Source organism: Rhinolophus hipposideros (genome assembly GCF_964194185.1).
Source record: "Rhinolophus hipposideros genome assembly, chromosome: 6".
Classification (NCBI taxonomy): domain Eukaryota; kingdom Metazoa; phylum Chordata; class Mammalia; order Chiroptera; family Rhinolophidae; genus Rhinolophus; species Rhinolophus hipposideros.
Genome location: NC_138052.1, coordinates 17642068 through 17658689, shown reverse-complemented (window position 1 = coordinate 17658689; position 16622 = coordinate 17642068). Strand labels below are relative to the sequence as shown.

Below are 16622 nucleotides of genomic sequence, written 5' to 3'. Positions count from 1 at the left end.
TCTTCATGGGCCAAATCGGAACTATCAATTACTTTTGTAAATAACATAGTCCCCATGCCTTATCCGAGGTTTTGCTTTCCACAGTTTCAGTCACCTCACAGTTCACCTCAGTCTAAAAATATTAAATGGAAAATTCCAGAAATTTTAATTTGCGCACTGTTCTGAGTAGCGTGATAAAATCTCACAGTGCTCTACTCTATCCCACCCAGGATGTGAGTCATCTCTTTGTACAACATTTCGAAGGTGTGGACGCTGCCCGTCATGCAGTCACTTAGTAACCCTCGCAGTTTTCAGGTCGACTGTCGAGGTATTGCAGTGCTTATATTCAAGTAACCCTTATTTTACTTACCGTGTTTTCCCGAAAATAAGACCTACCTGGACAATCGACTCTAATGCGTCTCTTGGAGCAAAAATTAATACAAGAGCCCATCTTATTTTACTATAAGACCGGGTCTTATATAATATAAGACCAGATAATAATGGCCCCAAAGCACAAGAATCGGGATGCTGGCAATTTAGATACACCAAAGAGAAGCCTTTGTAAAGTGCATCATTTAAATGAAAAGATGAAAGATCTCGACTTAATAAGGAAGGGAAAAAAATCCTACGCCGAAGTTGCTAAGATCTAAGGTAAGAACGAATCTTCTGTCCATGACATTGTGAAGGAAAAAGTGTTGCTGTCGCATCTTAAACTGCCAAAGTTACAGCCACAGTGCGTGAGAAGTGTTGTGTTAAGATGGAAAAGGCATGAAATTAGTGGGCGGAAAACAGGAACAGAAAACGTGTTCCAACTGATGGCAACGTGTTGTGCCAGAAAACATTGAGCCTATATGAAGACTTCAGCCTGGGATCCCCTGAAACAAGGGATATCAAACCACTCCCTGCAAGTAAGGGATGGTTACACGGATTTCAGGAAAATATTTGGAGTGAAAAATCTAAAAATTATGGAGACAGAGAGAAAGAGGGAGGGAGGGACCACATTCACATAACTTTTATTACAGTATATTGTTATAATTGTTCTATTTTATTAGTTTTTGTTCTTCACCTCTTACTCTGCCTAATTATGACTTAAACTTTATCATAGGTATGTTGTGTATAGGAAACAGCACATGGGATTCGGTACTATCCGAGGTTTGAAGCATCCGTGGGGTTCTTGGAACATATTCACCACAGATAAGGGGGCACAACTGTACTTTTAGCACCCCTCTTCTTTGTTACCACCCTTCAATTTTGCACATTCAGAATTTCAGAATATGCCCCTTCTGTTTTGAGAGTTCTCATTTGTAATACACATCTTCCATTAAACACATGCATATCAAGTGCTTAGCAGATTTCCTTTTTATCTTGTTCTATCTGGATCTATACTTGTATTAAAGAATGTTTATTGTTTGGTTATTTTCTTAAGTATTTGTCTTCAGATGGTTTGATTGAGTCATGTAATCTTGGAGAGCTTGGTTAGCCTGAAATATCTTTTTGCCATCCCTTTCTCAGCTGGATGTAAGATTCATGAGTTCAGATTTCCTTTCAAGTGTTCTACTAGATGTGATCAAACAATATGGTGAATGTTTAAATAAAAAAAATTATTACAGAGAAAGACACATTGCCATTAATCCCCCTCAAAACACTCCCCCTCACTTCACACACCTATCCCATCATTCTTGCCACTTTCTGAAGCATTTCTGGAAGTCCTTTCTCGTGGGTGTCTTTACTTCATCCTCCATCATGACAATGTGCTCTGTGTCACACATTTGCTTCTGGTAAGACCATTTATGTCAAAAACATTACAGTGTGTTCTCATCCCCCTTATTCACTGGATCTGGCACTGTGCGACTTCTGGCTCTTCCCCAAAGTCAAAATGACCATGAAAAGTAAATGTTTTGAATCAATTCAGGACATGGAGGCAGCCACCATCACGCAACTAAAGATACTCACGAAAGAGGACTTCCAGAAATGCTAAGGAAAGTGGCAAGAATGATGGGATAGGTGTGTGAAGTGAGGGGGAGTGTTTTGAGGGGGATTAATGGCAATGTGTCTTTTATTATAATAATTTATTTTTATTTGAACATTCAGTGTATTGTTTGATCACACTCCGTAGATCCTCTTCCATTGTTTTTAGCTTCTAGTGTTGATGATAAATCCAAAGCCAGTTCTTTTTTCCCCCTTTATGGGTATTGTTCTTTCTATCTGAACCCTTACAAGGTTTTCTCTTTATTGTTAAGATTAATGAATTTCATAAGGATACATTACATATTTGCCTTTTCTCTTCAATCCAATCTGAAACTTGGTTACCCTTTCCAATTACCTGTTAGAGGTGTTTCTTCAGCTCAGAGATATTTTCTTTTATTTGTTATCTCTCCTTTATGTGGTGTCTCTTCTCCTTTTGAACACATATTTTTGACATGCTAGTTTTAAAGATCTATCCTTCAAGTATTTTTTCTTTTCCTTCAATATTTCTATTTGTTTAACTTTCTGCACTGTGCTTTGAGGTAATCCTTGCACTTAATCTTCCAGTCTACTTATCAGGTGTCAATAGTGAGACTCCTTTTTTTTTTTAAATTCATCTACTTCTTTTAGTTTGACAATCATGGCTTTGAGCTTTAGAAGAGAGAGAAGGAGAGAGAGAGACACAGAGAGAGAGAGAGAGAGAGAGAGAGACATGAGAATTTACTTAAGTGCTCAAACAATTTTTGTGCAGGTGTTTATCTTTCTTTTCTGTCACTTGTCTTTAATGAGATTTGTGTTCTGATTATTCATTCTTATTCTGCTCTCAAATGTTGGGCCTCTCACATGGTCAGCTTTTTTTCTATGATGGCTCCTTGGAAATCAGGTTGCTGATTGCTGAACTACCCTTAATAGCAGGAATCCTAGAGGTTTGAATGGGCATAGTACTTAAAGCTTAAGGACAACCTGCCCACTAGAGATACCTGCAGGAAGCCTAATGCTCTCTAAATTACTTGAACTCTCCTAGTTTCCAAAGTAGGAAGACCCACCTGTCTCGATTAGAAAACTCCAGCATTTCAGAGGGATTGAAGGTAAGGTCTTTAAATACCTGAAAGCCATTCTGTTCCAGTGACCCCTGTTTCTGCCCAGGGCTCTGATGCTGCTTTTCAGTTGGTTAGCCACCCACAAGGCAATTTATCTGCAAACTAGTTGGCTCTGATGTTATCCTAGTAGAATGGTAAGCACTATCCAATAGCCTGTAGGTCTCAGCACCTACTTAATTCTAAAAAGTTAAGGAACTTGGAGTTGGACATAGAAGAGAACAAGCCACAGTTAAGTTGTCATGTTTCAGAATACGTTGTATCCTCACTCGTCCGAATGCCATTTACATTCTGATGACTCTCAAATTTATGTCGTCTCCAGTCTGTACTGTTCCCTACCCTATATCCAGTGGCCTACATAATAGTTCAACTTGGATATTGTCGTGTGGGAGACCCTGCTCACTGCATCATTTGTCGTGGGAGGTGGCCTGTGGGGCCTCTGGTCCCACTCCCCACTATATTCTCTCTGGCGGCCGGGGGAGACACACGCAGTAGTGGCCACATGATCCGCAGTCAGCCATTCACTTCTCTGCCTGCCAACCTATCAACCAATCAACGCAGCCCTGCAGTTACATCAGTAGCCAATTGGCTAACCAATCACAGTTGATGGTCATTCACCACCTGAGCCAGCACCTCCCCACGTGGGCGGAGAGCTTGGAAACTGCTCTCTGGGACTCTGTCCCCACAGATATCTAGTGGCTATCACGAAGTTTACCTGTTCACACTGAACTTTTGATTGCCATCCCAAGACCTACTCCTCTCCCAGCCTTTCCTATCTCAGTGAATGACATTACAACCATTTTTCACAGTTAATTACTTAAGCCAATATCTTAAGATTTATTCTTGGTTTCTCTCATTTTTACATCCACATCCCAGTGGACCAGCAAACCCCTATTTGCTGTACTTTCCAAAAGTACCTGAACTGATCACTTCTCTCCGTCTGCACCCCTTCCACTCATCCATGGGTCGTGGTTTCCCTCCTGGTCTGCTGCACATACCTCCTGACTACTCTCCATGCTTCAGCTCTTGCCCCCTACAGTTTATTCTCTATGAGCCAGAGTCAACTTTTTAAAAGTTAACATATTGCTTCCCTCCCAAGGATTTTAAGAAAATCCAGGCTCCATGCCATTGCTCATAAGGCTTTCCATGGTCAGGACCTCCATGGTCAGGGTACCTTCCAACTTTTTCTTTGTTTTTTTTACTTTTTTCCATGACTCCCTGCACTTTAGTCACCTTAACTTCCTTGCCCTTTTAAAACTACTGAAAACTATCTTATCTCAGGGCCTTGCACTTGCTGATCACTTTGTTGAGACTACTCTTCCTCCTGATTTTCTCATACTTCCCTTCCTCATTAAATGTATGTCTTGCTGAAATCTGTTCGCATTGCCTCATCATAAAGACTGTTTCTGACCACTCTGTAAAATAGACCCTCCCCTGCATTCCCTACCCCACCTTACCCTGTTTCAGTTTTAGTTTTGTTTTTTTAATAGCACTGAGCACCATTGAAATCATGTGCTTATCTGTTTATTGTCTTCTGCCGGTCAGCCTCTCTGAGGGACATTTTAAGTCATTAATATACCCCCAGCACGTAAAACAGTGCTAGCTACATATTAGACACTCAATAAATAACATACACTTCAAGGGACATCTTTACCAAATTTGAGTTGGATTTTAAAGTGAAAATGTGGGCATATACATGAATTTTCCTGGAAATAAATGATGTTTTTCAAAGTAAGTGCTTTTTTATTTCTACTTTTAAGGCTTGTTTGCAAAAAAGAGTAGTAAATTTTTTACTCTTCCATATGTTTTAAATTTCAATTAAAGTATTTCTATTTTATTTTTCTGTAAAAATACTTATTAGGTAAGTTGACTTTTTTTTTTTAAGAACGAAATTCCATTTTACTTGTAACTCTTTCCTTGATAATGTATTTATTACTAAATTCTTAATTTGTGTTTTATGTTAAAAGAAATCTTATAAAATTATATAATATCAAAACCACTGGTAAAAAAAAAAAAAGGAAGGAAGAAAACTAGAAATAGTGACTTGATTCCAATTTTTTACATTTCAGTATTTTTTTCAGATTGCCTGGAAATCCCTTCAATTAAGACATTAGTTTTTCCCTGTGTGATGTATACTCGCTATCTCTAACCTGACCATACCTGTTATTTTTTTCTTTTTGTGCTTTGCTTTTTCTTCTTTTTAGGACCTTAGTTTATGCCCCCAACCTCAATTTTCAGTGGATAGAATTGATTTCTAATGGCTAATACGAAAAAAATAGAGAAAATTTAACAAAATAATAGAAACCGAAATTCAGCTTGAAAATAGGTTTAACATATCTAGTATTGCATATATAATTATATGTTGAACATATTGATATGTGGTTGACATTTATTTCTTGCACTTTAACCCAGCATTCTTTTAATATCTAGGGAAAACCAGTTTTAAGGTTTCATGGTAAGGAGGGAAGTCGTTGGCACAATCGCTGCTCTTTTGCTGTATTTTTGAAGGGTCATTGTAGCCATCTCCATGGGTAGGCAGTGGGAACGGCACATCTGAAGCTGTGACGCTCCCACATTGCCAAATGCTGTTGGCAGCTGGAAAGTCTTATAAAATCAGCAGTGGCCTATGTTCTCATGCACACTTATACACACTTCTCTCGGGCTTAGTACTTTAACATATTTGTAAACTGTTTTGTGGCAAACTCCTTAATCTGAACTTTTAAAATGGTTGACTTTGATAATTAAGACATTAATTGGGTTTTATTTTAATTTTTTCCAGGTGCATGGTGGCTGATGAAGTAAGTGTTTTCATGATTTTTTTGTCTTATTAATTTCCACAACCAATTTTTAGTGCCTATTAATTTACCGTGTACTGTCTATCTGCCCATAGGACTATATTTCTACATATGGAAAGAAGGAAAGAGGGAGACAGAGTAAGGCAGGGAGGGGTGTGGAGAGAATACCAATAGAATGGATGTTTATGTGTGTGTGCGTGTGTGTGTGCATATAGGACATGTACTTGGACTATATATTATTAACATTAGTGATCCAAAATTCTGTATTGTTGGCCTAGGAAGCATGAATGTGCTTTGAAATTCAGCCCCAAATGAACTGAATTTTTCTACTTGTAATATACTGCTTCCTTAAAAAGCTAAACTTTTCAGATTTTTTTTCTAAAGGTTGTTAGTTGTTTTGTATGAGTACAAAATATGTTTAAATGGTATTTTATTATTAATAAACAATTTGATGCATTTAACTGGTAGGTACTTGTATATATTGGATTCATGTTTTCTCACTGAAATGGAAGTTCTTGTTATATAAACTGTAGTACTCTTTACATACATTCTTAGAGTAATGTATATCAGTAAAGTTCTAATTTGAATATCGGGTTCGGAAATGTGCTGCTGTTTTCATGATGCCTTTAAAGCATATGACAGCAAAACATATACACTTAAAAATATATTAGGTGTAAAAATATATTAAGAAACGAAGAAAATGGATACCGAATTTTAATAAAAGAAGTAGAACCGTAAAATATTCTGCCAGTTAACTGTCTTTTAGTTTTAGTTACATGATAAACTCACCAATGATTTATCTCTGTGGTCTCTTCTTTAGGAAGAAAAATGAATAAGAATATAGCATGAATATGAATGCTGTGCAAAAGGTTGATATAGTTTGTTGGTTCATGCTGATTTATAATTACCTAAGGTTGTAGTTTGAACTCTTCATTCTACAGGCACTGTTTAGATTAGATGTTATAGTTAGAAACAGTCATTGCCTGCGAAGGACTTCAACATGTAATTGAAGAGAAAGGACACAGATATTTGGGAAACAACAGAAATTTCCATTTTGGAACAGGATGAATTCCAAAAGGCTCTTAATAAATTAATAATTTTGAGAGTCCAAAATGACTGAAAGAGGCTTGTGTTTTACTCCCTGAATATGTTTACACCAAATAGGAAAGTAAACTCATCGCCCAAAATCTCAAAACTAAGCATAACCATTTTATATATCTATAAAATATATATGCTCGTATGTGACATACAAAATAATGTCAAAAAATGCCAAAAAAATGTATACACATGACTGATATTCATCTTTTGTTATCAGTATATATTGTATGTTACCATTTTAATACAGTTTTTTCCTTTCTTGAAATATGTATGTATTTTTTAGCACCTCTGTATGTATGGATGTATGTGTATTCATATTTTTTTAACAGACCAGTTTTATGTTCACAGTAAATACATTGTAAAAGGTAACACCATCTTAATAATCTCCACAAACAATTCATGGAGAAAGTCGTATTAGCAGCTGTGGCATATCATTGCTACCTTGTTCTTTATTTTGATGTCTTAGCGGTTTGGAAAGGCCTTAAATCTATGGAATCATTCATGGATTGAAATCAACACTTGATCAACACCTTAATTCTCCTATTCTCCAAAAAACTCCTGTCTTCCCCTCAGTGAACATTACACTAAGGATTGTGAAAGTTCGTGATGAACCCTTAGCTAGCAAGAGGTTTTCATTATATCGTCACTTTTCCTCAGCTCCTGTTACTTACAATCACATAGCACTTGTCACGGTTTGAGTGATTTGTGATCTTTCAAAGCCATTCTTATTTTTAAATTTAATAAATATAAAAGAACCATTTAATATTTCCTCAATACTTAAAAAAAATTGTCCATTTTTGTGTCCGTCATAAGTACTTCTCTCTTTTCACCATCATTTTAAGGACTCTCATTCTTTCATAGCTATTCAACTTTGCGGGGCTTATTATAGCAAATCCTGTTAATAATGTTAATTAAGAAAAAAACCCTCAACTTTGCAAATGAGTACAAAAAAACAGGCTAAAGCAATAAACAGTATGATGTACAAGTCTAAGATCTCAGCTCACAACCACTAATGACCTCTGGTAGTGGTAGAGTTGAAGTGTCATTTTTATGGAATCTTTATCAAGCTAGTGTGGATGAAAGTTAGTTAGTAAATTAAAAGTGCTGAATTGGAAAGAACTTGTATATATGTAAATTATATGAACTCTGGTTTGACCTTCATTCTGTTTTCTAATATTATCCTTATCACAAAATGGTACTGAAGTCAGAGAAAGACATATAGTTTATAATTTGGAGGTCAACCACCTTTTGATTTTTAAATTAAAAAATATAATTTTTATGATGAATATTTGACTCATCAAATAGCTAAGTCTTAAGAGAGCAATTTTACATCTCTGTTACTGAACTTCCTTATTTTATTTTAATTTATTTATTATTTTTATAAATTTTATTGGGGAATATTGGGAACAGTGTGTTTCTCCAGGGCCCATCAGCTTCAAGTCATTGTCCTTCAACCTAATTGTAGAGGGCACAGCTCAGCTCCAAGTCCAGTCACTGTTCTCAATCTTTAGTTTCAGGGAATGCAGCCCACCATCCCATGTGGGAATTGAACCGGCAACCATGTTGAGAGATCACATTCTAATCAACTGAGCCATCCAGCTGCCCCTCCAGAAGCTCAATGGCAGCTCGTTGTCTTCAATTTAGTTATGGAGGGCGCAGCTCATTGGCCCATGTGGGAATCGAACTGGCAACCCTGTTGTTCAGAGCTTGCACTTCAACCAACTGAGCTACCCGGCCACCACTGAACCTCCTTTTTTTTAGGTGCCTGAACCCACTTGGAGTATTATATAATTTAGCTGTCTGCTGTGATCTTTCCTCCCTAGTTTTAAAACAAATGACTTGGTTGTGTGTGTGTGTGTGTGTGTGTGTGTGTGTGTGTGTATTTGGTGATGGGGACTAAAGTAGAATACTAACAAAAAATGTTACACAAAACATTTACTGCTATTTCTCCCCCTTCTAGTATTTTCCCACTGTTATCTGTTTCTAATGTATTTAATCTTTGTGGAATTATATATCTCTCTACTATACACCAGGGGTGCCAAAATAAATGTATACAAGTGGACACTTTGGCCAACGTTGCTCAAGCAGTAGTTCGCCATCATCAAAAGTGTCTGGACGCTTATGGTAACTGCTTTGAGCACCTCTTGTAATTGCAGAAGTCAAACATGAGTTGTATTCATCTTTTGTTATTAGTATATATTGAGTATGACAATTTTAATAGTTTTTTTTTTCCTTTCTCAAAATGTATATATGGTTTTGGCACCGTCTGTTATAAAGTAATCATTAACTTTAAATTGGAATGGTGATTTAATGGTTTGACCATTGTTTATTTCAATTATAAAACTATACTTCAGGTAACCAACAAAGCTGCAACTTTTAGTAAAATTAACTTTGCAAACCTAGCTTAAACTGTTTTAATTACTTCTTTTTCCCCCCTCTTGGTTTTATACAATTAAGTGTTGTTTCAAGAAGTGTATAGTGAATATCCAGAAACTTGTGAATTTGTATTGCATAAATAATGGAATTCAGACCATAGTTTGTGGTCAAGCTGGTGCATTATTATCTTAATTGCTTTTTAATAATTCCTTTTGAACCACTGTGTCTTTCTTCTGTTGTTCTTTAGTTGAAAATCATCGAAAATGCTAATTCATAAAAAGATTTTAAACATGAAAAATAATTTCACATTAACACAAACCAGGATATACATGGAGAAAAATATCAAACCTACACACTTCCTACCTTATTTGTCAAGTATTTAAAGGCTATTGTTCTTTGTAGAAACTTAGCTTTTAGAAAATTTTGTAACATTAGTTTTTACTTTACGGAAATGGGATTAACATCTTGGATTTACATGAATAGCCTAATATTGTATCATAATGGACAAAATTTTGTCAATTCACAGATTCTGTCTTCTCTTGCCTATAGTATTTATTATCAAACTCAGAAAATTCCTACTTTCCTTTTATGTAATATTTTTTGTTAGTACTTTAGCCCCCTCACCATACAACACACACACACACACACACACACAGATTTTTCTCAAATTTCTTTCCTGTTACTTTAGTAAACATTTAGGGTGTGTGGAGAAAACTATACCAAATAAAGTATTGCTTTCCTTCCTTTTTTAAAAGAAAAGGAAACTTTTGTCAAGGCCACGCTGCTTGGCTTGGCTGCCTTTGTGACATGTTAATAGATAAATATTTGGAACAAACATCCTACAGTCATCATTATGGATGCTTTTCTTTTGGTTAAAGTGCTTCTCTGGAGGAAGAGTTTGGAAGGGAGAGGCAGTGGGACCTGTTCAATGCTGGGAGAAGTATTTCTGCAGGCTGAAGTCAAGTTTGAGAAACCTTGTCAGTTTCTCTGCAGGCAGAAATGTGTACGTGTCTGTAAACACTCTGAGATACCCCTTTGGAAGGTGATTTCTGCCCAGAAGACCTTAAATTTGATACTGTCATACAGACTTTGCCAACATTAATTTATACGTTTGAAGAATAAGAAATTAACTAGATGTGAAGAATTTTAGTTTTCTTTTTATATAAGCCTGACCCTGGTTTGACAAAGTAAGCTGAAATGGAAATATTTATTCCATTTTCTTCTATATATCCTAGCTTTTCTTTACCAGGACCAAGTTGAATTTAACACTTCCTCCTTGGAGCTCTTACTGTTTCGAAGTCATAATCCTTCTTTGATATTGGCACATTTTTGTTCAATGAAAGAACTGATTAAATAGTTAACAATACACGTACATATGTGTCAGACTCCATTCTTGTGTTTCATATGTATTCATTTATGCCATCCTCACAACAGTTTTATGGGGGTATTATTATTATTATTGTTCTCATTTTGCAGATGAGAAAGATGAGGCACAGAGAGGTTAAGTAAATTGCCCAAGAATGTACAGCTAGAAAATGCTAGGAGCTGATGTTTGGCCAGAAGCAATCCAGCTCCTAAGTCTGTCAGTTACTATTCTATACAAATTTTCCAGGTACCAGACTTTCTATATTTTGAAACAGGATTTCTTGAGGACAGAAGAATCTGCAAGACATTCTTGCTCAAATGAATGAAGCTGAATGTTAGAATGAAGGTGATGGCATTACAATTTTTGTGCTGGTGAGACTATCTGTGCTCTTTTAAAGCAGTAGAATTTGCCTGCTTTCTTCCTTTCCTTATTTCTAAGGCCATCTGTATTATTTGGGGATGTTCCTTTTTTGTAAATAAATTTTTTATTTTAAAACTGTTTTGAATTTATAGAATTATTGTGAAAATGGTACAGAGAGTTCTCGTATACCTCATGTCCAGCCCCTATTATTAAGATTAGTATGGTATATGTATCTCAAAGAACCAATATCTATATATTATTAACTAAAGACCATACTTTATTTAGATTTCCTCACTTTTTTTCTAATGTCCTTTTTCTGTTCCAAGATCCCATCCAGAATACACATTACAGTTAGTAGTCCTGTCTATTTAGACTTCTCTTGGTTGTGACAGTTTCTCAGACTTTCCTTGTTATAAAGATCTTTACCATTTTGAGAATTAATGTTCAGTATTTTATAGAATGTTCCTTAATTGGAATTTGTGTGATGTTTTTGTTATGATCAGGTAATGTGTTTGGTCATCATCTAAAGTGGTGTTGTCATCATGTCACATCGAGGAGACATTCTATCACTAGACTTATCACTGTTGATGTTAACCTTTATCACCTGATTTGACGTAGTGTGTGTCAGGTTTCTCCACTGTAAAGTTACTGTTTTCCCACCTCCCTTTCCATACTGTATTTTTTTAAAAAGAAAGTCATTATATGCAGCCCAGGCTGAAGGAATTGGGGATTTACACTCCACTTCTTTAAAGGCGGAATAAATACATAAATTATTTAGAATTCATTCATTCATTTACTTTATTATATATTTATATCAGTATGGACTCATGCATATTCGTTTTATATTTTAGGTTATTATCCAATATTACTTTTTTTTTTGCTCAAATTGTTCCAGTTTTGACCATTGGGAACTTTAAATTCCCTCCTGTGTCCCTTTGACATGCCTCCCTCATTGGGGGTGTTTTGTTTGGGGTTTTGAGTTTTGGGGGTTTTTGTTTATTTGTTTGGTTTTGGTGGGGTTCTTTTTGTTTTTGATTTTGTTTTTTTAGCATTTTCTTGCTTTCTGGCACTACAGGGTGCTTTGGGCTCATCTTACATATTTTCTGCGCCAGTCCTAGAATCAGTCATTCCTCTAAGAAAACTTGTGCCTTTATTGAAGAATGATATTAGAACCAGGATCTAAGTGCTAGGTGTACTCATTTTTACTGGACTGTCATTTTCTCTAGCTCCTCTCAGCTGACAGAGCAAGGAGATAAATGCTCGTATGTTACCATGTGTGTATACATATTTGTTTATGTATATATGTGCGTGTATATATATATATATATATATATATATATATATATATATATAAATCATCTGTATCTGTAATTGAGCTAGGCATCAGTTCACATTGATGTCTACAACTCTAATCAATTACCACATGGATCATTCTAGCTCGTCTTCCTCCTCACTTATCTGTAACCTCCCACTCCAACAGTGAGAATCCTGGCGCCCATCGTCTGCCATCCATTTACTCAATTGTTCAGTTTCAGTATGCATGTGTGGTGGTTTCGGTATTACTAACCTGTACCCCCGTGGGAAGGAAAATTGTCAACTACAATGCAGTGCTTATCCTTTTGCTTTATTCTTACAGACCCCACTCAGTTTCAAAATGGTGCGGGTCAGTGCCTTATTTCTCTACTCCATTCAGTGAGCTTTTCATACATTTATAATGCATTTAAGTTCTTTCCTCCCACTCTGCATTCCATCATGAGATCCCTCTACCTCCTTAATTATTTCTTAAATACCTGTATACATTAAAGTTTACTCTTCGTACTGTAAAGTTCTATGCATTTTCACAAATGGTTCTTGTCTCAATTCACCATTACAGTATCACACAGAATAGTTTTACTGCCCTAAACAGTCCCCTGTGCTTCACTCATTTACCCCTCTCCCCCCGCCAGGCCAAAGCCCCTGACAACCACAGATAAGCGTAATGAATCTATGACTTTGCCTTTTCAAGAATGTCATGTAATTGGAAGCACACCTTTTTCAGACTGGCTTTTTTCACTTAGCCATTTAAGTTCATTTATGTCTTTTTGTGTCTTCATAGCTTCTTCTTTTTTCTCACTGAATAATATTGCATTTTATGCCTGAACCACAGTTGGCTTTCCATTCACTAAAAGGAAGGAACATTCTAGTTTCTTCCAGTTTTTCATGATTATGAATAAAGCTGCTGTAAACATTCATGTGTAGGTTTTTGTGTGGATATGACCAGTTGAATAGTTATCTAGGAGTGCAATTGCTGGACTGCATGGTATATTTTTTTCCTAGGGCTGCCAGAGGAAAGTACCATTTAACTCGTTGGCTTAAAACAACAGATAGTTATTCTCTCACAGTTCTGGAGGCCAGAAGTCTGAAATCAAGGCATAAGGAGGTTTGGTTCCTTCCGAGGACTCTGAGGGAGAATCTGTTTGATGCCTGTCTTCTAGTTCTCAGTGATGGCCAGCAGGCCTTGGCGTTTCTGGGCTCGTAGCTCTATCCCTTCAATCCCTGCCTCACTTCAGTTCCTGCCTCCATCTTCACAGGTCATTCTCCCTGTGTGTCTGTGTCTCTTCACTTATGAAGACATCAGTCAGGCTGGATTACGGTCTCACACTACTCCTATACGACATCATCTTAACTAATTACATCTACAATGATGCTATATCCAAATAAGGTCACATCCTGAAGTGCTGAGGGGATGGGACGTCAGTGCATCTTCTGGGCAAGGGGAATACAGTTCAACCCCTAATATACAGTAAGACTGTGTTCACTTTTGTCAGAAACCGTCAGTGTCTTCCAAAGTGCCTGCGCCATTTTGCATTTTCATTAGACGTGAATGAGCGTTCCTCTTGTCCTGCAACCTCACTGCAGTTGGTATTGTCACTTAAAAAAAAAAAATGCAAAATTTTAGCCATTCCACTGGTATCTCAATATTTTTTAAATTTGCAGTTCTCCAGTGACATACGAGTATATGATGTTGAGCCTCCCTTCATATGTGTATTGGCCATCGATGTATCTTCTCCTGGGAGGTCTCTGATCCATTCTTTTGCCCATTTTTTAATTGGTTTTTTTTCTTTTTATTGTTGTTCAGTTTTAAGATTTCTTTATATTTTAGGTACAAGTCCTTTATCAGCTATGTGTTTTGCAAATATTTTCTCCCAGTTTGTGGCTTGTCTTTTCATCTCTTAACAGTATCTTTTACAGAGCAGAAGTTTTTAACTTTAATGAAGTCCCACTTACCGATATTTTTCTTTCATTGATTGTCCTCTTGGTCTTGTATCTCATTGCCAAACCTGAGGTCACCCAGATTTTTTTCTATGCTATCTTCTAGGGGTTGTATAGTTTTGCATTACACTTAGGTCTATGATCCCTTTTGGGTTAATATTTGTAAAAGGTATAACATCTGTGTCTAGATTCTTTTTTTTGACATATGGATGTCCCGTCATTCCAGCACCATTTGTTGAATAGACTATTCTTTCTCCACTGAATTACCTTTCTTTGTTAAAGATCAGCTGACTATTTGTAGGGGTCTATTTCTAGGTTTCTCTTCTGTTCCATTGATCTGTGTCTATTTTTTCCCCAGTACCATGCTGTCTTTATTACTGTAGCCTTACAGTAATTCTTGAAATTGGGTAGTGTGAGTCATCCAACTTTGTCTTCTTCAGTTGGCTATTCCAACTTCTTCGCCTTTCCATATAAATTTTCAAATCAGTTTCTCAATCTGTGTAAAATAGCTTGCTGAGATTTTAACTGGGGTTGCTTTGAATTTATAGATCAAAGTAGGAAAAATCTATAGATCAAATTGGGAAGAAACCTTAATAATGTATCTTTGATCCATGAAGACAAACTATCTCTCCATTTATTTAGAAGGTGTATGATTTTTTCTTTTTTCTCTTTACCAACACTTGTTATTTCTTGTCTTTTTGATGATAGCCATTCTAACAGGTGTAGCTGATACATCATTGTGATTTTGATTTCCATTTCCTTGATGATTAGTGATATTGAGCATCTTTTCATGTACCTGTTGGACATCTATCTGTATATTTTTGGGAAAATAGCTATTCAGATTCATGGCCCATTTTTAAATCTGATTGTTTAGTTTTTGTGTTGTTGCTGTTGTTATTTAGTTGTATGAGTTGTTTATATATTTTGTGTATTAACCCCTTAACAGATATATGATTTGTAAATATTTTCTCCCATTCAGTAGGTTGTCTTTTCATTTTGTTGATAATTTCCTTTGCTGTTCAAAAGCTTTTTAGTTTGATGCAGTCCCACTTGTTTAGTTTTTCTTTTGTTGCCTTTGCTTTTGGTGTCACATCTGAAAAAATCATTGTCAAGATGGAGATCAAGGAGCCATTTGCCTATGTTTTCTTCTAGTTTTATGGTTTGAGGTCTTAGGTTCAAGTCTTTAATCCATTTTGATTTTATTTGTATGTATGGTGTTAGATAGTGGTCCAGTTTCATTCTTTTGTATGTGGCTGTCTAGTTTTCCCAGCACCATTTATTGAAGAGACTGTCCTTTCCCTATTGTATATTCTTGGTTCCTTTATCATAAATTAATTGACCATATATGTGTGGGTTTACCAATGTGTCTGTTTGTATGCCAATACCATACTGTTTTGATTACTGTAGCTTTATAATATCATTTGAAATCAAGAATCATGATGCCTCCAGCTATGTTCTTCTTTCTCCAGATTTCTTTGGCTTTTCGGGGTCTTTTGTGGTTCCACACAAATTTTAGGAATTATCTATTCCTATGAGAAATGCCATTGAAATTTTGTTATGGATTGTATTGAATCTGTAGATTTCTTCGGGTAGTATGGACATTTTATCAATATTAATTCTTGCAATTCATGAGTACAGGATATCTTTCCATTCATTTGACTCTTCTTCAATTTCTTTCATTCATGTTTTATAATTTTCAGTGTATAGCTCTTTCACCTCTTTGGTTAAATTTATTCCTAGGTATTGTATTGTGTTTTTTTGATGTAATTGTAAATAGGATCTTAATTTCTCTTTCTGACCGTTTGTTGTTAGTGTATAGAAACAATAGATTTTTGTATATTGATTTTGATTCCTGCAACGTTCCTGAATTTATTTATCAGTTCTAACAGTTTTTTTTGGTAGAGTCTTTTGGGTTTTCTATATATAATATCATGTCTACAACCTATACACTGTTTATTTCCTTTATTGTCTTTATTGGTCGACTAGTATAATGTTGAACAGGAATAGTGAGACAAGACACCCTTGCCTTGTTCCCTATTTTATGGGGAAAGAGTCCACTTTCTCACCATTATGTAGGAAGTTAACTCTAGGAATTTTTTTAGGTGCTCTTTACCAAATTGATGAAATTTTTCAGTGTTACTAATTTTCTGAGAGCTTTTGTCATGAATAGGTGTTGGAGTTTATCAGTTGCTTTTTTTTGAATCAAGTAATATGGTATGATTTTTTTTCTTCTTTAGTCTTTTGATGTTGTGGATTACATTTTTTTATATTCAAGTGTTGAACCAGTCTTGCATACTTAGGATAAATTCTATTTGGTCATGGTGTATACTTGTA

The 16622-nt window shown here is 35.8% G+C and overlaps 1 protein-coding gene across 6 annotated transcripts in view; it reads left to right on the top strand.

The window, feature by feature from the left end:
- The window catches only part of ZRANB3 (zinc finger RANBP2-type containing 3), a 193893-nt gene that overhangs the window by 71704 nt on the left and 105567 nt on the right, over nucleotides 1-16622 (top strand). For 4 of the 6 annotated variants that reach the window (XM_081052625.1, XM_081052624.1, XM_081052626.1 and 1 more), the window contains one exon: nucleotides 5821-5839. The exons of the other annotated variants lie outside the window; for them this stretch is intronic. In XM_081052625.1, the coding sequence (XP_080908751.1) occupies nucleotides 5821-5839 (19 nt within the window). The remainder of the gene's footprint in view (nucleotides 1-5820; nucleotides 5840-16622) is intronic. 6 annotated transcript variants of the gene reach the window in all.